Source organism: Panthera pardus, unplaced genomic scaffold (assembly GCF_024362965.1).
Source record: "Panthera pardus isolate Hobbes unplaced genomic scaffold, ASM2436296v1 HiC_scaffold_24, whole genome shotgun sequence".
Taxonomy (NCBI): Eukaryota; Metazoa; Chordata; class Mammalia; order Carnivora; family Felidae; genus Panthera; species Panthera pardus.
The window spans coordinates 52,419,832-52,441,924 of NW_026526810.1; the positions used below are offsets into that span (position 1 = coordinate 52,419,832).

Sequence of the window (22,093 nt, forward strand, 5' to 3'; positions counted from 1 at the left end):
AAATAGGTCATTTTAAGTGATAACTGATACAAACTCTTCCTAGCCTCTGGCTATATAGCTGGTCCATCCCTCTTCTTATCTATAGGTAAATAAAAAAATAAAGCAACTGGAAAATTCCATCACACTAGATTCATGGAACCTCTGAACACTGCTTATCATGAAGCAGTTGATTTTTGATTCTGCCACTTTGCAGTGATACCTATGCTTGTGTTCTATTTTTTCTGCCACAGGGAGAGGAAGAGTTTGATATGCCTCAGCCTCCACATGGCCATGTCTTGCATCGCCACATGAGGACAATCCGTGAGGTTCGCACACTTGTCACCCGTGTCATCACAGATGTGTATTATGTGGATGGAACAGAAGTAGAAAGAAAAGTAACTGAGGTAATGCATACTTAGGTCTATGTGGCAAATTTCTTTCGGTAGAAAAAATTCCCTGGCTCTCCACTTCCACCCCTTCCCGCCTTTCTTGTGCAACTAGCTTCTTTGTTTTCCTTCATCTTGTGAGAAAGATTTAAGAATCTGGTAAGAGAGGAAAGTCTTGAATTCTGTGTTTTTCCCAACCACGAGTTTACTGTTTAACCTCTGGCCACTTATTTAACCAGTCCCATCATGGTTTCTGTTTCGTAAAGAACAGATTGATAAATCTCTGTTACGTTATAACTACATTTTATCTATTATTTTTAATTCTTGGAAACTAAAGAGGTTTAGAACTCCTTGCTTTGCTCCACATTTTCTCACTTGTTGTCACATTTGCTCATTGTGTCCTTTCTTGGTCTCCATCCACGTGTGGTTATAGACCTGTTTGTAGGAGATGCACCTTTATGTCTTAGTAGGATTCATTATGGACTCATTCCCAGTGTTGGAAAATATCAGCATTTATTCACTGTTAGATTGGACGGCATCATATGCTGACTGTTTACATCTCAATACTGGCTGAAATCAGATTTTCAAGAATTAAATATGTGGCACTATCTTGGTACATATGTTAATTTCTGGGAACCCATTTTATTAATTGATGAGAGGCACAGGTACTTCCTTCCTTCCTTAGCCCTTGTTGCCATACTTAGGCACATCTTAAAAAATTTGCCAGATAGCCATACAGGAAGTTGAGACCAGGGAGAATTAAACTCTGATATATATATATATATATATATATAGTCTTATTAAATGGAACACATTATTGCAGTTGTTCACTAATGGGCCATTGTGGCCCTCATGTCAGAAAGCATTTGACTTTAGTTTGAGAAATTTTCTTGTGTACTTTATTGTACACCAAAATCCCAGATGTTAATTCATCTTCAATTTTTATGTTTGTGGAATTTTTTCAATATTGCTACTATTTTAGAAAAATTAGGAGATTAGCAACTTTAGAAAAACAGTTTGATTTCATGAACAGTTTTTGTAACTCTTGTAGTTTAAAATGTTATACATGTTACTGTATTATTTGATGTGGTGCTCTCAAAAGTATATTTCTGGAAACAGGCCTTTTAGATACTCTGAGGGCGGAAAAAGTTCCATGGTAATAAGTTTGAGAAATACCAAATGCTGTAAAACTTCCCGTTTCCCATGGAAATTCACAGTGCCTATTATGTTAAAGGGTCTCAGAAGTCCTTTATTAAAGATGTCTGTTTTATTGTTTAACATAGAAGTTATCAAACTTGACAACTGAACTTTATTACTTATTTATTTTTTTACATTTATTTATTTTTGAGAGACTGAGAGAGACAGAGGACAAGTGGGAGAGGGGCAGAGAGAGGATGAGACATAGAATCTGAAGCAGGCTCCAGGCTCTGAGCTGTCAGCACAGAGCCTGACACGGGGCTCGAACTCACAAACTGAGATCATGACCTGAGCCAAAGTCAGATGCTTAACTGACCTAGCCACCTAGGCACCCCATCAACTGAACATTTTTTAAGATAATACTTATTATACCCCTTTGGAATATAGTTTGGGAAATATTACCATAATTAAATACAGTAATAATAGCAGCTAACATTTCTGTAGTACTAACTATATGTAAGGCACTACTGTACGGATTTAGTGATGGAACTTCTTTAATCCTCACAACTAAGCTGTGGGTTAGATACTGTTATCACGTTTCTCACATGAAGAAACTTAGGATTAAGTTAAGTTAAAATAACTTGCATAAGGTTACATAGCTAATAAACAGAGGAACTGGAACTAATTTCAGGCAGTCTAGATCCAGAGCCTTTATTCCTAACCACTACATGATGCTGCTTCTCAAGAGTGAAGTGATGTGTGCAAGAAGGAAGATGCATATGGTAGTTCACATGGGATGAAACTCCTCTGAAGGAAATTTTGCTAGTTTGTCTGGATGAGGTCCAAAAAGCATTTGAGTTGGACCCTGAAGGTTTTAGATGTTGGGAGATAAGGGGAAAAGGCATTCCATACAGAAAGTCTGGTGAGTAAAGGCACAGAGACAGAAAGTAAAGAGCACACAGGTATGAAACGTTTAGTTTAGTTTTTAGTCTTTTGACCTCAGAAGACTCTAGGAACACCTTCCCTCATAGCTTGTATTCTTTGCTTATTATCTTTTTTTTTTTTTTAACGTTTATTTATTTTTGAGACAGAGACAGAGCATGAACAGGGGAGGAGCAGAGAGGGAGACACAGAATCGGAAGCAGGCTCCAGGCTCTGGGCCATCAGCCCAGAGCCCGACGCGGGGCTCGAACTCACGGACCGTGAGATCGTGACCTGAGCTGAAGTCGGACGCTTAACCGACTGAGCCACCCAGGCGCCCCTGTTTGCTTATTATCTTTTAGAAGTTTTATTAATTTATTTACCTGCAACTTTTTTTTTTTTTTTTTTTTTACTATGTTCCTAGCACGGTGGCAGGCCCTGGAACTAAGAAGATAAAAAGACACTGTCCCTGTTTTCTAGGAGCTTATATAGACAAGCAACAAATCCAGAACTTGTTGGTTGCTGTTGTAGAGGGTGGCAAGATGTGTTAGAAAGAGGAGACTGAGCCTACCAGCTTACCTGAAGGTGGCTAAAAGACCTCACAGAAGATGTAGCTCCCAGAAGTGTGGCAGATAACACTGAGGCATGGGGAAGAAGGACATCATAGGCAGAATGAAAAGTTATGTAGACAGCGTGGCATGCTTAATGAATATTTAGAAGCTCAATATGACACAAACAGTAGGGTAGCGAATGGTAGGAAAGGATACTGTTGAGTTTGGTAAAGGCCCAAAGTATGAGGGCTTTGTATACCACAGAAAATAATTTAGATTTTTATCTTTGGTGTGATAGATGCCTTTAAAGAATTTTGGAGAAAAGAGTGACATGCTCAGATTTGCATGTTGGGAAGTTCGGATTGGCAGTGGTTTAACAGTGGACTGGTGTGGGTTGAGGCATAGTTCAGACAAGAGGTAATGAGTGTTGCATTAGGACAGTGGCAGTAGGGGTTGAGAGGAGAGACAGATGCATTAAGTACATAGAAGGTGAAATTGATAGACTGGTGAATTCCTAAATGTGGGGATACAGGGAGAGGGAGGGATTTAACATGGTACGTGGGCTTTTTCCTGTGCAGTGAGATAGAGAGTGGTACCATATGCTGAGACAGAGAATGTAAATAGGACACTGATTTGAGAGAGATTATTCAGTAAATACTTACTGAGGGTCTCTTGTGGCATGCACTGTGCTGGATTTGGAGGATATACCCAGGAAAGAAGATGGTTACAATTTCTGTCTTAATAGGGTCTCTGTAGTCTAGTGTATAAGACACACAGGAAGATAAGTAAGCAAATACGTTAAAAAGATGATAATAGGCCACCTTCGAGCCTGGATCTGTCATTACAATAGTGATGGCTTTGACTGTAGGACAGTTGCAAAGGCAGTTGTAGCTGGCTACTGTTCTTGGGGCATATTGTCCAACAGAGACACAGCCTGGAATCCCAGCCTTTTAGGCTGGCCATGCCCCTACACATTTGCTATATTCAAGTGAAGGGATTGACTTCAGTTCTGGGCTCACAACACCTCCTTTAGTCAAAGGATCTCAGTAGATAGACTTGAATCTGGCTAGAGCAGGCAAGTTGGTGATAGGAGACAGAGATTTGAGAAAGTCATGTTTATCACTGATACTTTTTGGAGGTGGTACACTTTCTGGTAATGACCCTGAGGATAGATGGCTGAGGCAGAGAAAATGGTTAATGGTGGTAATTATATCAGGAACTTGAGAGTTGCTGGATGGGTCATCTGATGGATGTAAGCCACAGAGAATAGTGACAGAAATAGGGACGGGGAGAAAAGGGAGGCTGTGAGCCAGAGGTTAAGGTTTTCATCCATGAGAGTGAGTGGGTGGGAGGATGTTGGTGAGTAACGGAAGGGGAGAGCAAAGTTTAACAAAATGGCAAATAGTGGTTTAGTAGGAGCGAGAGGTGGGAGATAGAAATGGTCTGTTGATGGCAATAGGGAGCAAAGTTGCCTCTTACCTCCAAAGTCTTTTTTTAAAAATTTAATTTATTTCATTTATTTTAGAGAAAGAGCCCATGAGTGGGGGAGAGGGGCAGAATGGGGGAGAGGGAGAGAATCTTAAGCAGACTCCACACTCAATGTGGAGTGAGGCACAATCCCACGACCCTGGAATTGTGACCTGAGCTGAAATAAGAGTTGGGCGCTAAATCAACTGAGCCACGCAGGCATCTCATATCTCCAAACTCTTGAATTGGGGTTTGGTGGAGGAAAAAAAACAGTCTCTGATAGAGCTATAGGGATTGTGAGATGCACCGGTCATATCCAGGATTTATTCGTTGAAGGCAAGGAAATGGAGAGAAGATGACACTGCGTTTTGGTTGGGTTAAATTTCAGTGTCCTTAGTATATCCAAAGGGAAGATTTTTTAGTTATTTGTGAGTTTGGAGCTGAGTCATTCTTATATTGTTGGTAGATAGGTAGGGATGAGTCTGGTGAGATTGTCCAGGGAAAGCACGGAAGAGTAAGAAAAGGAAGAACAGAGTCCTGCACAATGCTGTGTCTAAGGGAACAGATGAAGAAAGAGGAACCTGAAAACAAGCACATATCGAAGTAGCCCTTAAAGAGGTGGAATGAGAAAAAAAAAAAAAAGAGGTGGAATGAAAGTAAAAGTGACTTTGTAGATTCCAAAGGAGGAGATATTTTCAAGAAGGGAGTGGTTAAAATTAATCATTTAGGGGATACCTGGGTGACTCAGTCAGTTAATTGTCTGACTTCGGCTTTGGTCACGATCTGATGGTTCATGGGTTTGAGCCCCACGTTAGGTTCTGTGCTGACAGTTTAGAGCCTGGAGCCTGCTTCGGATTCTGTGTCTCCCTCTCTCTCTGCCCCTCCCCTGCTCATACTCTGTCTCTCTCTCATAAATAAACATTTAAAAAATAATAATCATTTAATTATCTTACAGCATTATTTGAGTGTGTGTGCATTGCATACTGTCTGCCCAGAGAAGCTATAAACTCTGAGGGGAGGGTCTTACGCTTCTCCATATCTTCTCTGATGATATGCATGGTGATGCATGAATAGTCTAGAACAGGAAAGCAAGTGTGCTGTAATTTCTCAATCCTGTGTCCAGAGAGGACATTGTTGATTGGCCCCAGAACCTTTTCCCATAAGCCTGGGAATTAGCTTCCAAAGGCTGTTTAAAACTGAGTTCCAGTTAACCACTTACCAGTCCATCAAAGTGAGCATGGGAGATAAAGTCAGTTTGATATTCCTGTCTTCTATAGATACTGCAACCTTGTACATTTTGATTATTACCTTTCTGTTTTTCATTTTTATAAACAGTAATACTATTTTTAGCCTATTTTTGCCTATAATTTTCTATTTCCTGTATCATTTATTGAAAAGTAATGTAAAATAACCTGATTTCAAAAAACATGTCATGCTACCCACTGCTGATGAAATACCCAGAATGGCTCCTAACCATTTGTTTTCCTTATCTAACCTTCCTTCCTCCTTACCTCTCTTCTCCCAGACAGAAAATGTCTGGGTTACAATTCTTGCTGTCTTCTCAGTAGGCAAAGGTTGTGAACTTGTCCAGGAAAGAGATAACTTAGCTCATAATAGAGATCTCTTTGTTTCCAATCCAGTGCAACCTTTATTTATATTTTATTGGGATATAATATATTCCCTGTAGAATGCTCAGGTCTTAAATGTTCAGTGGCTCTCAATGATTCAGTGTGTAACCACTGCTCAGAATAAGATCCAGAACATTTCCATTAATCCAGAAAGTCTCCTCCTGATGCCCACCTTTCTGAATTGAAATTTCTTGCCATCTCTAGGATTTTTTAGCCACCACATTAGCATGATGTTGTTGTGGCTTCTTTTAGCTTTTGTATCCATTTCTTCCTTGCAGGAGACTGAAGAGCCAATTGTAGAGTGTCAGGAATGTGAAACCGAAGTTTCCCCTTCACAGACGGGGGGCTCCTCAGGTGACCTGGGGGATATCAGCTCCTTCTCCTCCAAGGCATCCAGCTTACACCGCACGTCAAGTGGGACGAGTCTCTCAGCCATGCACAGCAGTGGCAGCTCAGGGAGAGGAGCCGGACCACTCAAAGGGAAAACCAGCGGGACAGAACCCGCAGATTTTGCCTTGCCCAGCTCCCGAGGAGGCCCAGGAAAACTGAGGTGCAGACAGGGTCTCCAGAGAGAGAGAGAGCTACAGCAGGGGCAGGGTTGCTGACATTTTAATATCACAGGAAAAGGGGAGTAATGGGAAATCCCCCCCCCCCCCATCCTCCAACTAGGAAAATTCAAATATTCTTCCTCCCCTTTTGTTCCTCTCCTGTTTGGGTTTGCATGGGAGAAAGGGTGGAGCCCTTTGAGAACTAGACTCCTAAGAAAATGTAGAAAAACAGGTGAGGGGACTTTGAGAATGCTGGCACATGCTGCTGCCACCCCCATTTTCTGTAGCCTGTAGTGTTTTGACTGGGAGTGCAAAAAGTTTAGGGTGGTAACCTCAACCTGATACATCCCTAGCTTTTTGTTATCCTCTGCAGGTGTCTAGAGCCTGTAGTAGAAGAGAAGGCAGGGAAGAAATGGGTGTGCTATTTTTGAGGGCAACAGTAGGAAGCTTTGTCAGGAGGGAATAGACTTCCATAGAGGAGGATGTCCTTTACTCGTTATCCTACACTCCTACTCCCTGGCTGATATTTTGGTGGGTGTGCAGGCCAGCTTCCTGCTGTGTTGGAGGTCTAATACATGTTGGCCTGGCATGTGGTTTAAGGGCCACGGGGAGACTTTGTGGAGAAAGGATCCAGTAGCAGGTGCTGTCAGACTAACCTGTCTTCATTCTCTAGTCCTAGAAAAGGGGTCAGTCAGACAGGGGCGCCAGTGTGTGAGGAGGATGGTGATGCAGGCCTTGGCATCAGACAGGGAGGGAAGGCTCCAGTCACGCCTCGTGGGCGCGGGCGAAGGGGCCGCCCACCTTCTCGGACCACTGGAACCAGGTACCCGGGTAGTGTGAGATACACTTAGTCTATGACTTATGCAGAAAAAAAGGGAGTAGAGAGAAGAGAGGGGAGTAGAGAGTATGTGGGGTGTCAGGAGGGACACGAGGGGTCCACATTGACTTGGGAGCGGGCAGGGATCAGAGAGGCCACCGAGAAACCAGGCTTAGGCCTGTGATGGGGTCCTCCAAGAATGGGCTGAGGAAGCCCCATGGACAAAGGAGTGGGAAAATTGGCAGTTAGAAACTTTTCTTATTTTAACTGCCTTCTCCTATCTCTTATCTTTGTTTAGAGAAACAGCTGTTCCTGGCCCCTTGGGCATAGAGGACATATCACCCAGCATGTCACCAGATGATAAATCCTTCACTCGTATTGTGCCCCGAGTGCCGGACTCCACCAGGCGAGCAGACACGGGTGCCAGTGCTTTGCGTCGAAGTGACTCTCCAGAGATTCCTTTCCAGGCTGCTACTGGCCATTCTGATGGCTTAGATGCCTCCTCTCCAGGAAATAGCTTTGTGGGACTCCGTGTTGTAGCCAAGTGGTCGTCCAATGGCTATTTTTACTCTGGGAAAATCACTCGTGATGTCGGAGCTGGGAAGTATAAATTGCTCTTTGATGATGGGTACGAGTGTGATGTGTTGGGCAAAGACATTCTGCTGTGTGACCCCATCCCACTGGATACGGAAGTGACAGCCCTCTCGGAGGATGAGTATTTCAGTGCAGGTAATAAAGGGAGTGGTGTCTGTAAGAGATTTAGTGTGCCTGGGCCAGTCCTCTCTCCAGTCAGTAATTACCAAGGGCATTCTCTCCAGCCCAACTACTCTTCTTCAGGGGTCTCCAAAGCTACAGATTTCATTCCTACTATGTGAGGTACTCTCACACTGGCTTTTTGTTTTCATTTGTTGCTTATTTTTGAATTAACTTAAAAGAATTTTTTTTTTTTAATATTTATTTTTGAGAGAGAGAGAGAGAGAGAGAGATAGAGAGAGAGAGAAAGTACAAGTCGGGGAGGGGCAGAGAGAGGGAGACACACAATTGAAGTAGGCTCCAGGCTCTGAGCTGTCAGCACAGAGCCCGATGCGGGGCTCGAACTCACGAACCAAACCGTGAGATTGTGACCTAAGCCAAAGTCAGACGCTTAACTGAGCCACCCAGGTACTCCTGAACTTACTTTGGAATAATATATTTACAGAAAATGTACAGACTGCTGTGTAAAGCACAAAATACTGTGATAATGTAAGAAGTTCTCAACTACCCGTCAGCCAGCTTCCACTCTTGTTAACATCTTATGATAGCGTGGCACATTTGTCAAAACTAAGAAACCAACCTTGATTCCTTATTAACTAACTAAATTCCAGACTTTATTTGCATTTTATTAGGTTTTATATATCCTTTTTCTATTCCAGGATCCAATCCATTAGTCTTCATGTGTCCTTTGATCTGTGACAGTTTCTGAATCTTTTCTTGTTTTTCATGGCCTTGACAGTTGTAAGGAGTGTATAGTCAGATATTTGTCCCTCAGTTCTGGTCCGTCTCACCTTTTGTTTTATATTGGAGTTACAGGTTTTGAAAAGAATGCTATGGAGGTAAAGTGCCTTTTTCATTATGTCACAGAGGATTGAGGCCTATGACATCCACAGGACATCTCTAGTCACGTTAACCTTTATCACTTACTTAAAGTATTTGCCCGATTTCTCCACTGTAAAGTTAGTGTTTTCCCTTTCGATTTATCTGCTCTTTCACCACTGACTTAAACTTAGTACCTGCCTTGCTAGGAATCTAGTAGGTGAGTGTAGCAGATATATTGAGATATTTTTGCTTAGGAAGACGTCGTTAGTACTGTATTTTTATGTCTGCACAGCAACCATTTACTGTCTGGTTTGAAAAAATTAAAAATTTTTAAGTAGCCAGTTCCTCTGATAATGAGATATTTGTATTATGACTGTTGCATGTGCCAGTTCTTTGAATATATTCCCTTTTTTTTGAGCTAATCTGGAGATAAATGTGTTGAGTTTGTCATTTAAAAACATCCTGTCTGGAGATTTTTTGGAACATAAATTGGGATATAATGGGCAAAAATGCCTCTGGTGAAGTTTCCTCAGACTTTCTTGTGATTTGGACTCCTGAGTAGTTTTTTGCCCCTTTATCGTTGTTAATCTTTACCTTCTAGTCCTGGGTAACACTTAGCTTTAGGTGGCATCATTTAGTAGCATGTGGATGTAGGTCTTTTATGACCTTTGGCTTACATAGTTTATATTAAATATACCCATTGTATCAAATGTATCCATTAGGTTTAAAGCCTGTCTTCGAGGTCCTCTTAAGACCAAGAGACAGTTCTGTATCTAGTGTGAATTATGGCATCAAGGGGTGGGGTGTCTCTTGTGTCTTATTTATCAAGGCTGTCTACTAACATCATTACTAGACTGCTTCGAGTTGTAGTAGCTCTTCATCAGTGTGAAGTATATTCTTGGCCTTGGGCTTCATTGTACTCTTGAAAGGGGTCTTTGTGACTTAGTTTGCTGGTAGAGATTGAAGCCAGAAGATGAAGCAGCAAGGGGGAGGGGAGTGATTCTGTGGCATAAATAGAGAACCAAGGCCTGCTTTCACGTCTGTATTTCTTTCCTTGGTGGCATATGCTCGGGGTTTCTTTTAGCCCTTCATTCAAGCACAGACCAGTGGGAGAGAACAAACGGACTCTTCTTTTATAAGAATGAAGAGGTGTTCATGAAAATGCCTTGTTTTTATGTTATATACATTGTGCGTGCGTGCGTGTGTGTGTGTGTGTGTGTGTGTGTGTGTGTATAGCATGTGCAGGTATATAAGTTGTTTATTGATGGATGGAGGAGGAGGAGTATCATCTTTTTACAGGTTTGGAAATGGGTCTTGCCCAAGATCACACAGTTTGGTGGTAGCAGAGTTAGGCCTAGGCTCAGGTCTCCTAAATTCTGGCCCTGTTCCGTTTTATACTCCACATTGTGTTCCTTGTAACCTAAAGGCCTTTAGGTTCTGAAGCAGAGCAAGAGCAAGAAAGTAGATAATAGGGAAGATTAGGCAGGGGAGGCAGAATTTATGTGTTTTTTCCTTTCTTTGCTCTGTATCTCTATTTTGATTTAGCCACACAGACACATGCTCTTTCTCTCTTCGAGTTAAGTCATCTTTCACCTACAGCTTAGCTCAAGAATTATCACTGTCTCCAAAGAAACCAAGAAAGGTTTAGTAATTTATAATGGGATTATTAAGAAACCACATGCCATTTCAAGAAATAATTGAACCTCTAATAACTCATAAATGCTGGCTTTTAGGAGGCTTTATTTTATAACCAAAGGATTCCTTCTGTTGAGAATCTTTCCATGTCCCAATCTCAGGGTTGTAGCTACATATATTCTTAAGTGGTGGTGGTGTCTGAGATTGACAGCTGGGATTTCAGTACTAACTTCAGTCCACTGTCGGACTTCCTGATGCCCTGACACAACCTGTTGTGCAGACCCACTGTGAGTGGCTGCCAAGCAACCTAAAACAATAGCAGGCTGCTCTTATGTTTTTCCCACCCAGGAGTGGTGAAAGGGCATAGGAAGGAGTCTGGAGAGCTCTACTATAGCATTGAAAAAGAAGGCCAAAGGAAGTGGTACAAGCGAATGGCCGTCATCCTGTCCTTGGAGCAAGGAAATAGACTGCGAGAGCAGTATGGCCTTGGCCCATATGAGGCAGTAACACCCCTTACCAAGGCAGCAGATATCAGCTTAGGTAAGACCTTTGTTTCCTAGCTCTGGGCCCCTGTCCTGTTTGTGGTGGGAAGAGCGGTTTCTAGAGCAATCAGGATGCTTCGCTAAATCTTGCAAGTCCTGTGTGGTTTATGAGATGCTAATGAGCTGCCATTTTCTGGAGCCACCACCTATCTCTGTTTCCTTCCCAGGACCACATGGTAAATCCTCAGATTCTTCTGGTCTTCCCAGTTCTTCAGGGGACCAGATGCATTTCAGTCATGGCTAAGACTGAAACAGAATGGCAGCTTTAAAAGAGGTTTCCCGTTCTCATAGGAGGTGGAGGAAAGGGTGTGGTGATATCTAAATCAGGCTCTGCCCAGCTTCTTGGAGTCCAGGGCCTCAGACCATGGGAGTTGACCAACCTTTGACTTATCCTATCATAGACAATTTGGTGGAAGGGAAACGGAAACGGCGCAGCAACATCAGCTCCCCAGCCACCCCTACTGCCTCCAGCAGCAGCAGCAGCACAACCCCTACCCGCAAGATTACAGACAGCCCTCGTGCCTCCTCGGGAGTTCTCTCAGGCAAAAGAAAACTGATCACTTCTGAAGAAGAACGGTCCCCTGCCAAGCGAGGCCGGAAGTCTGCCACTGTGAAACCTGGTGAGTACTCCCTTTTGCCTCATCCTCCCTCAGACCACTGTGGAATGCAGGGCCAGCTGCTGGATAGAAGGAGCCTGATAAGTGGCAATGGCCGCTCTGTCCTGCTACAAAGTTGGGATCCTGCACAAGCACAGGTAGTACTCAGCTTACTGCATCTACCTTTACACATCTCCCAGCAGAGTCCAGTGGAGATAGATAGGACACTAGGTCTTGATTGGAAACATTCATTGAGTTCTGTATAAGTTCCAGGAGGGAAAGAAACTGAATTTTAAGCAGATTCCTTTATCTGGCACCATCTTCTACCTCAGGAAGCTCTGCTTCCTGAGTCTTTTTGTGCTCAGGGCCCTGTGGCTCTCCCAGACTTCCTACTGAAAGCTAGTACCTCAGTCTGCATCTCCTTGTACTGTTCCTCAAACACCTCCTTTCCACGCACTCATGTTTCATGTTAACAGGAATTCATCCGTCTGTTGTTCACGGAGTCTCTAATATCCAGCCCCAGCCATTGTGGGTTCTGGAGACACAGGTGTAAAGTCCTCAGTGTCTGCCCTGCGGGAGCTCTCAGTGCAGCAGACTGAGCGAGTTCATCGGTTGTTACGTTGTCCTAGCACCAGAGTTCCTTTGGTTTCCTGTATATTTGCGTTGTGTCATCTCCATATGTATCCAGCACCTCTGTTGTGTTCAGGGTATGTGAGGCATGAAGTCCTTCGATATTACTTCAAATAGTCCCAATGAGGTTTAGATGCTAGAATTCATTTTCTAGTTGAAGAATTTGAGGTACAGAAAAGTTGGCTAACTTTACCAAGGTGACCTAGTAATCCAGAATTCAAACTCAGGCAGTTTGACTTTGAAGTCCAGGCTTATACATACTACATCAGACTGTTCTCCTCCTGCTGGTTTTGTTTTAGGGAGGCATGACCTGTCTGTCATCTTAGCCTCCTAATGAGGCTATGATTCTGCTTCTTCAAATCAGGTATTTGTTTTCTTCTTGAGGACTTATTGGGGCACTCGTAGCATGGGTGTTCTGGGAGTCCTGGGCTGGCCGGTGCACTTACTCACCCCCAGGGGTTGGAAACTGGGATAATTGAAGCAGGCTGTTTTGCTGTAGCTCCATCAGTGAGTAAGAACACTTGATTACCAAGTATTCTGTGCACCGTTCTGGTGACGGTTAGGCATAGGGTGGGAGTATCTGCTGGGTACACTTCTCGGTAACAAAAAAAATGGGTTTTTTGTTGTTGTTTTTTTGTTTTTAAGGGCTGTTTCAAAATATCACATATCCTGGGGAAATCAGAGCACTGAGCAAGAGAAAGTGGGCTGAAGATTTCTAAGTATTTTTCACTCTTACCTAAACTTTGTTTGTATTAGAACCACTACTTTCTTCAGATCCCAGAAGTATTTAGTTTGGCTGTATAAAAACAATACTAGTTGATATTCATTTATAAATCGTCATGACTGTATAAAACTTAAATACATAAAATTTCTCTGCACTGTAAATTGGGTCCTGGGACCCAATAGGGGTCCATAGGAATGGTCTTTGGTCAGTAGCTCAAAAAACCTGGTCAGGACATTGCCTACCCATCCTGTCATGCCCAGGCAGTGGTCTGTATCCTTCTAGTAATTGTGTCTCCATCCCTTCCAGGTGCAGTGGGGGCAGGAGAGTTTGTGAGCCCCTGTGAGAGTGGAGACAACATGGGTGAACCCTCTGCCTTGGAAGAGCAGAGAGGGCCTTTGCCCCTTAACAAAACCTTGTTTCTTGGCTATGCCTTTCTTCTCACCATGGCCACAACAAGTGACAAGTTGGCCAGCCGCTCCAAACTGCCAGATGGCCCTACAGGAAGCAGTGAGGAAGAGGAGGGTAAGTCCCTAGGAAGCCCTGGGGGCTCTGACACATGAGCACTTTCTTCCTTTCCATTCACTTATGAGCCTATAAAGTAAGCAGTGCAAGTGGTGTGTGAGATCTTGGTCAGGGAAAGTTAATGAACTCTCCTTCTTAATATATAGACGGTTTTCACAAAATTCCTCTTAGTGGCTCCTCAAAACAATCCTGTGAGGCACATGGGACATAGATCTTACCGTCCATTTTACAGATGAGGAAACAAGCTTAGAGAGGTTAAAACCGTGCTTTTTGTCTGCAGTAATGGTAGGTTTGGGACTAGAACCCGGTGTTCATTCTATCCTATGACAGTCCTCCAAGTCAGGTTTCTGAATGCCCTGCCATCTTTCCCATCTGTGTTCTAGGGGCAGTTGCTAGAGAAAACCCACCTGGGGGCGAAGTTGATTCTCGTGAGGTCTGTGCATAAGACAGAGAATGTAGGGTGCCCAGGGCCCCAGGGTGATATCAGAGAAACAGCTTCTAAGCCTTTTCAACTCTTGTATCTCTGTTCAACCTTAACCTAAATCTATATATTGTATTTCTGTGTGGTCTATGACTTAGGGTTTGAGTGAAGGCTGTAGTGGGGACAGGTAAAAATCGTTTGAACTGTCTAAAGAGTGTGTGATCTAGGAGAGAAAATGGGTGGATACAAATGTATACACTGTAAGTGACTCACAGCAGCATCCACATATATCTGTGAACCATAAAGGTGCAGATGGAGTGATGTTCTGCAGGTTAGTTACTATATCTTACACGAGGGAATCGAATTGGGGAACATGGTTTCATAAAATAGCACCACTGCAAATCTGCGATGGTAGGCATCTCAGGTGTGTAGACAACTCTTCCCCTAATTAACCAAAACCAACCATAGCCATGTGGAAATCTGTACAGGGCTATGGGAAGGGTGATCAGAGAATTGAAATTACGGTTTATGCTATTTGGAAGGTGCATAAACAGCCATCAGTAGAGCGACTCTAGGGTGTGGGAGCAGGTGTGGCATGTGTGGGGTTTCAAGGTTAAGTGTGTGCCCAGCTTTGTTTGTCAGACAGAATTCAGATAGGTATCATTGGCGACAAGGTGTATGAAGAGTTTCCTAGCTAAGAGTGTAGTTTACTTTGATTATAATGGGAGTCCCTTGAGGATTCTGCAGGATGTGGCATCAAAACAGTGTTTGTGGTCTTGTTTTCTTTTGCTTTCACAGTATTGCTAGACTCTGGACTTTATTCTCCAAGATGCTCCTAGCCCTTCCATAGACCAGGACTTCACAAGGCAACTCTATAATGTTTTATCTGTGGTATAGCATAGTCAAGAAAGGCAGCTTTGGGGGTGTGCCCGGGTGGCTCAGTTGGTTAAGCATCCAACTCTTGATATTTGGCTCAGGTCATGATCTCATAGTTCATGAGATCTAGCCCCATGTCAGGCTCTGTGCTGACAGCGTGGAGCCTGCTTGGGATTCCCTGTCTCTCTTTGTCCCTCCCGCATGTGTGCTCCCTCTCTCTCAAAAAAATAACCAAACATTAAAAAAAAAAAACAAAAAAAAAACAAAAAACTGGTATAAGATGCACACTGTCCAACGTCTGTGAGCCTGTGTGAGATTAATAAACTCAACTCCTAAAAATTCCCTCCACTGATGGCTGATATATCAAATGTTTATAATCCCAACCTTGCAACCATGTGCGGAAGGAGGTAGGCCTTATCTAAATGAGGAGGAGAAATTGGACATTTTTAAGAGATTGCCAGGTTTCTCATGGAAAATGTGATTATAGTGAACATGTCTGCTTTATCATCGGACACTGCCCAGAAGTACCAAAATCCTTGATGTTTTTGGCATGTGAGAATGTTGACAGGTACCTCAGTCTCAAGAAGCCTGGAGACATTTGTACTAAAACAACCTACAGAATATTAATAGTTTTGGGGCTCCTGGGTGGCTCAGTTGGTTAAGTGTCTGACTTCGGCTCGGGTTGTGATCTCACAATTCGCAGGTTCAAGCCCTGCATTGGGCTTCGTGCTGACAGTGCAGAGCTTGCTTGGGATTCTCTCTCTCTGTCTCTCTCTCTCAAATAAACTTAAAAAAAAAAAAAAAAGAATATTTATAGTTTAAAAGAATCTATGTGACATGACTAATAGATAAATGGGAATCTTAGATGCTAGTTTATATCAGGAGCTGATAGAATGCTCAAATCCATTTAATGAGACATATTTATTAATGAGTTAAGAATATGGCACCTGGTATTGTTAGGAGGTACACTATCGGGGACCCATCAGCCATAGGGATTGACTCTAGAGTTGGGTTTATTTAGTATCTTCATCCTTGATTTTAGATGATGGAATTAAAAACCTGTTCATTTTAACCTCAGGTCAGGCAGGGCCACTCATAAATCACAAATAAAATGAAATCCAAAATGAGAAAAAGTAGAGGAATGGACTGCTGCCTAGACAGGGTAATATTTGATTACACAGGAGCAAGGAAATATAATTGGGAAATATAATTGGGGATTAAAATCTAGGGTAAGACTGGAAACAGACCTGGATTAAGCAGACATAAAATAGAAGTCTTGGGGAAAATAAAGGGCCATGAGAGGCCCCGGGAGCGACTCAGCAGTAGTGTTGGTACTGAGAATTGTGACAAATGTGTATTGAGATGGATCAAAAGGATACAGTGATGAAACAGAAATAGTCCTGCTCTCATCTGAGTGTTTTATAACCATGTAAAGTTTCTAGTTTGAGTTTTCATTTTAAGAGGAACGTGAGAATGTGTAGTCAAGGACAGAGCAATGGACATGAATAGGCTGGCCAGTCCTCACTAGAGGTGTAGAGGACTGAGTGTGGGGCGTCAGCGCTTGTGGGTGGCTCCATCAGTAAGGAGGGCACCACAGGCCTGGCCTGTCTGCACAGGTTCTGTTCTGTCAGTTACCACTGGGCGTGAGGGGGAAGGGAATGGTCTTGGCACTAAACTCTTATGAATTTGGTTGGGTTTTTTATTTGTGATAAGTTCATTAGAACTTAATTTCTCAGAACTCCTAATTAACTAAAATCTCTAATGTCTTGCCTTTTTTTTTTTTTTTGTCTTTTCTTTTTTAATGTGTTATTTATATATGAGAGGAGCAGATATTTGGTCAAAAGAAGCAATTTCTAATTGCCTAGGGTCATTACAGCTTCAGCCTCATCTCTCATAACTTCTACTTCACCCTCAAGACTGTAAAGCAGTCATTGATGTTCAGTGTCCTGAGGTACTTCAAGATCATCAAAGGTAGATAGTTTTCAATAAAAAGGTTGAAATAGGATTTTTCTGGCTAGCCTTCACTTAATCAGCTACATTGTAGAAACCCTACTTTCTTTGAGTATTCTGGTTCTTCAGAGTTTTAGTGTACAAGGGGTAAAAAATTCTGATGAAGGGGGAATTTGAAGGCTTTGTTACAAAAAGTGCTAATCAGCTATTCTTCATCTCCACATCAGGCAGAATTAGAGGAAATGGGCTTAGTTTGCAGGAGACATTTAGGGTAGTCCTAAGGAACAACTTCCTGATGGTAAGGGTTATTCAAATTGGAGTACATTACCATGGGAACTGGTTGTGTGTCGATCCCTGTTAACAGTCCCATGACTTGGTACAGAAACCTTTGATGTTTTGGGGTTTAGGACCTACCCCCATTTCTCATCTTTCCCACCCTTTCTGCTCTTGTCCCTGCTTTTGGCAGCATTTTATAGTGCTCATGACAGATCTCTTTCTGACCCATGGGAAAGCTCTCGACCTGTCTTTAGGATATAGTGCTATGGAGCTAGCTGGGAGTGTCAAAGGAGGCAGCAAGAGGCAGGCTTAAAGTAGTAAATACAAAACTAACTAGTAATTATTATCTTGGTTATTTTTTTAAATAGAATTTTTAGAAATTCCTCCTTTCAACAAGCAGTATACAGAATCCCAGCTTCGAGCAGGAGCTGGCTATATTCTTGAAGACTTCAATGAAGCCCAGGTGAGGAGTTTCTTTGTGTAGCTTCCCAAAAGGGCAGTAATGAGAAGAGTCTGAGGGGGAGGGGATGGAGAGGTTGGGTACACCAGGTAGACAGTTGAGGAACTGGGAAACTGCCACAAAGTTGTTGCATGAACTAGAATTTTTACATGGGTGTAATGAAGAGAAGGTTGTAATGAAGAGAAGTTAGACCCCTTCTTGTTAAAGGCTGTGATTCTATTCTTGGGACAAAAGTAGGTTAAAATTTGTTTAATAGAAATCCCTATTAGAGTGTTGCTGATTCTCTGCCTACAAGGTTGAATATCTGGGATTGGGTGGTCCCTTGAGGGTTTAGGCCCCCAGAAACCTGCAGGTGAGGCAGGGAGAACATCTAAGGAAGCCTGTGGGCCTTTCATTGAGAAAGGCGACCTTGGGTAGAAGGATAGGTTCAGGGACATCTGGGTGGCTCAGTTGGTTGAGCTTGATTTTGGCTCAGGTATTGATCCCAGGGTCATGGGATTGAGCCCCACCGCGGACTCTGCATTGAGCATGAAGTCTGCTTAAGATCGTCTCTCTCTCTCTCTCTGCCTCTGCTCCTCTCCAGTTCGCACATGTGCTCTAAAAAAAAAAAAAAAAAAAAATCACATTTTGGGTGGTATTTTAGAAGTGTTCAGATCTATTCTCTGTGATTAAGGGCTGCTATTCAGGGGCTTTCTGTAGAAGTAACCAGACCCATTGCTTCTGTTCCTTTTCTTCCAGTGTAACACAGCCTACCAGTGTCTCCTAATTGCAGATCAGCATTGTCGAACCCGGAAGTATTTCTTGTGCCTTGCCAGTGGGATTCCTTGTGTGTCTCATGTCTGGGTCCATGATAGTTGCCATGCCAACCAGCTCCAGAATTACCGCAATTATTTGCTGCCTGCTGGGTATAGCCTTGAGGAGCAGAGAATTCTGGATTGGTGAGTATTTGAGAGCCTATCTAGAATGGTAGGCAGGAAGACAGCAAGCTCTTGGAGTGAGGAGAATCAAGGTGAGAGTGTTTCTAGAAATTAGAATGATCATAGGATAAATTAGAGAACTTGAGTGAGTTTATTTTAGTAGTTCATCTAGTTTATGTCCACAGGTACCCTGGTTAAGGACCTTTTGAAGATGTGTGAGGATTTCCATGTAGGTTCAGTGTTCTTGACCTCTAAGGTTAGGGGACTGAATTTCAAGCAAGGCATTTTATTCTTAGTCCCAGGACAAACCTGGACAGCAGAAGGGATGTATTAGAAGGCTAGAATCCCAGAGAATACACGATTCATAGGAGAAGAGAAGGGGGAGTGGTACCGTAATGCAGGGCTTTTGAAAATATTCACACGTTGTTGGATGTAACCTGTCACGTTAGGGTCTTTTCTAATTCCAAGGTGCTGTGTCTCTGACTCCTTTGTAGGCAACCCCGTGAAAACCCTTTCCACAATCTGAAGGTACTCTTGGTGTCAGACCAACAGCAGAACTTCCTCGAGCTCTGGTCTGAGATCCTCATGACTGGGGGGGCAGCCTCCGTGAAGCAGCACCATTCAAGTGCCCATAACAAAGGTACCTGGAAAGCGTATGTGGTGTTACTGCTCCAAGGATGTCCTTCGACCCATAAGTGTTAGGCCCTGTGGTCTGTTAGGTTGACCATATCCGTGTTTCTTCTCTTAGAAAGGCACCACCTTCAGGAGCCACTAGGGGGGAGGCTCTATGCTTCTGCTGGTGTCCAATGGTGTATTTATAAATAATTCTACAAGGTTAGCATACAGTGATTACAGCTTTTCTCTTTGGGTTGTGATCAGTAACACTGATATAAAGGGCTGGAGTTTGGGCACAGTGCACCATACTGGCACATCTTTAATGGAAGGCTAAATTGAGTCTCCTTTCCTCATCTTCCCCTGCTTCCTGCAGATATTGCTTTAGGGGTATTTGATGTGGTGGTGACGGATCCCTCATGCCCAGCCTCGGTGCTGAAGTGTGCTGAAGCATTGCAGCTGCCTGTGGTGTCACAAGAGTGGGTGATCCAGTGCCTCATTGTTGGGGAGAGAATTGGATTCAAGCAGCATCCAAAATATAAACACGATTATGTTTCTCACTAAGGATATTGGTCTTAACCGATTTTATTCCCTGTTGTGGAGATTGTGTTTTAACCAGGTTTTAAATGTGTCTTGTGTGTAACTGGATTCCTTGCATGGATCTTGTATATAGTTTTATTTGCTGGACTTTTATGATAAAATAAATGTTGAATCTCTTTGGTTGTAGTAACTGGGATTTCTTCATCCATTTCTTTGAACTTAATCGCAGAACAAATAGCAAGACCAACATGTGGTACCTTCTCTGTGGTTTTCAATAGGTTTGTTCGTAGTGGAGGACAGCTTGCCAAGGAAAATAACAAGTGAATTTAAAATTTTTCCGTGCCATCATTGTCGAAAGGTTATCCTGGGCTGTTTAAAATTAGATGCTTCCCAAAACCTAATTTTACAGTAGGTCCAGATCAATAGTTGTAGCTAAAGCTGAATGGAATTGAGCATAGCTCTTAAGTTTCCTGGCAATTAAAAAAATCTCTATTTAAAATTGACCTGACAGCTGACTTGTGGGTACTGTACTTTTTCCTAAAAAGGAAAAAGCACCAGTTGCTCTGAAAGGGCAGTGACTATAAGCTTGATGGGATGACTTTGTGCAAGGATCAACAGGAGAAACACAGTGACAACATTTGGAAATGGCAGAAGTTGTAGTCAGAGGTCCAACCTTTTTTAACTGTTATTCCTGTCATAGTTACTAGAAGCTGTTCCTTCCCTACCTCTAGCATCAGCCCTGCTGCTGTCCTCTCATTCTCTAAAGCAGGGGTTAAAAACTTTTTCCTGCCAGTTAGGAAGTATTTTAGGCTTCTTGGGCTATTTGATGTGTCACAAGTACTCACCTGTGCCATGATGGCACGAAAGCGATCACAGACAATAGGTAAACAAATGAGCGTGGCTGGGTTCCGATAAAACTTTATTTACACCAACAGGTGGCAGGCCATGGTTTGCTAACTTCTCCACAGGCAGCAGTGGAAGGGGTCATCCTCAGCACACAACTGTAGGAAATAGGACGTAGTATGTGGTAGAAGGTACAGAGATAAGAACCAGATTCAGTAGTTACAGACTGACGCTGGATTGCTGCATTCTTGTTCAGTATGGAGGGAGTTGTTCAATGAGTATTTTGGTTCACACCAATATGAACATTAATAATTACCAGTAATGGTTGGGCCAGGTTAGGAGAACCTCAACTCCTATGGTTCTTCTAAGAGGGGATAATTAGACCTATAATTTTCAGTACTTGAAATCTTAAGAATTTGACCTCAGTTTTCTTAAGGACCCTTTTTTCTTTGTTAGAATACTACTTTAATACGTTGTCAATAGCTAGGATTGCCCTTTTACCAGCGTGAGATGAGTGGGAGTTCTTACTGCTGGGTCTCGCAGCTTGAACAGTACCTAGGCGCATAGCAGGTGCTCAATGCATGGATGTGCCCCACGGATGTTCTCCGTGGACTGGATCTGGCAAGGCCGGCAGAGGGAGAGCTGACACCACATGTCTTCCATGGTGGGTGAGTGATGAACTCCCCTAAGGTAGGGCAGACCCTTCCACATGGGAAGCATTTGTGCCCACGGGTGTTCAGTAGTATTGCTTCTAGCAGAAAAAGGTAGAGCCCTCAGTAGTCTGCAGGCATTTGTTGAAAGGCTGGAGTGTTCTGAATCTTCTGTCACAGATTTGGGAACATGATGGGCCTGTTAGTTTGTGAACCAGATGTTTTCACATCCCGAAACTGAAAGAAAAAAAGAGCCTCATCAAATATGCTTTCCTGAGCTTTTCTTCAAAGAAATATGAATCAGGGCAACCTGTGATCTACATAATGTCATCTTAAAACTTAAGTTTGACTCTTCTAAAATCGCTTAGGAGAAATCTGCTTGAGGACATATGAGAAAGAGAAAAAGGAGAACAATAACGTGTTTTTGAATAGGACAGGCCTCTGAGAAAAGCTAACCACCACAAAATCTATTCAACTGAAAAGAAAAGAATTACAAGGGGCAGTTACCTTTCCCAGACTTGGAAGCTGGGGGCTGGTGAGGCAGGCAGGGGACTGCGGCTGCACAGCTAGTTCATGTCAGAACTGGGAACCACAGCCACACTGCTTCCCAGCAGGGCATCAGCCCAGACAAGACCTAAACACCCATCTCCGCATCAGGGATTTTAGTATGTTACTATGATGATGGCTTTTACTGGAAAATAAGCTTCATTAAAATTATTAAAGATGATCAGATGCAGCCCTTTTTCTCTCTGAGCCTTAGTCTGTTTATAAAATGAGGCTATTTGGATGAGACCGTGGCTAGAGCCTCCTAGCTCTGGAATTACAACTCGTTAAAAAGCCACACACACACACACACACACACACACACACACAGTCCACCGAGTTCCCCA

General features: G+C 43.0%; 2 protein-coding genes across 9 annotated transcripts in view; one reads left to right on the plus strand and one right to left on the minus strand.

The window, feature by feature from the left end:
• TP53BP1 (tumor protein p53 binding protein 1) overlaps positions 1–19,900 on the plus strand; it is a 96,479-nt gene extending 76,579 nt beyond the window's left edge. For 6 of the 8 annotated variants that reach the window (XM_053889122.1, XM_053889121.1, XM_019442351.2 and 3 more), the window contains 11 exons: positions 231–383; positions 6,348–6,619; positions 7,291–7,440; positions 7,733–8,163; positions 10,993–11,184; positions 11,588–11,806; positions 13,443–13,658; positions 17,550–17,644; positions 18,380–18,579; positions 19,053–19,198; positions 19,547–19,900. In XM_053889122.1, the coding sequence (XP_053745097.1) occupies positions 231–383; positions 6,348–6,619; positions 7,291–7,440; positions 7,733–8,163; positions 10,993–11,184; positions 11,588–11,806; positions 13,443–13,658; positions 17,550–17,644; positions 18,380–18,579; positions 19,053–19,198; positions 19,547–19,734 (2,262 nt within the window). In that variant the 3' untranslated portion in view covers positions 19,735–19,900. Of the gene's footprint in view, positions 1–230; positions 384–6,347; positions 6,620–7,290; positions 7,441–7,732; positions 8,164–10,992; positions 11,185–11,587; positions 11,807–12,711; positions 12,777–13,057; positions 13,132–13,442; positions 13,659–17,549; positions 17,645–18,379; positions 18,580–19,052; positions 19,199–19,546 lie in introns of those variants that run through there. The other 2 variants (XM_019442354.2, XR_002078067.2) reach the window with 2 other exon arrangements.
• Positions 19,901–20,612: 712 nt separating this feature from the next.
• TUBGCP4 (tubulin gamma complex associated protein 4) overlaps positions 20,613–22,093 on the minus strand; it is a 35,232-nt gene continuing 33,751 nt past the window's right edge. Inside the window, exon 18 of the mRNA XM_019442365.2 lies at positions 20,613–21,440. Within this exon, the coding sequence (XP_019297910.1) occupies positions 21,428–21,440 (13 nt within the window). The 3' untranslated portion in view covers positions 20,613–21,427. The remainder of the gene's footprint in view (positions 21,441–22,093) is intronic.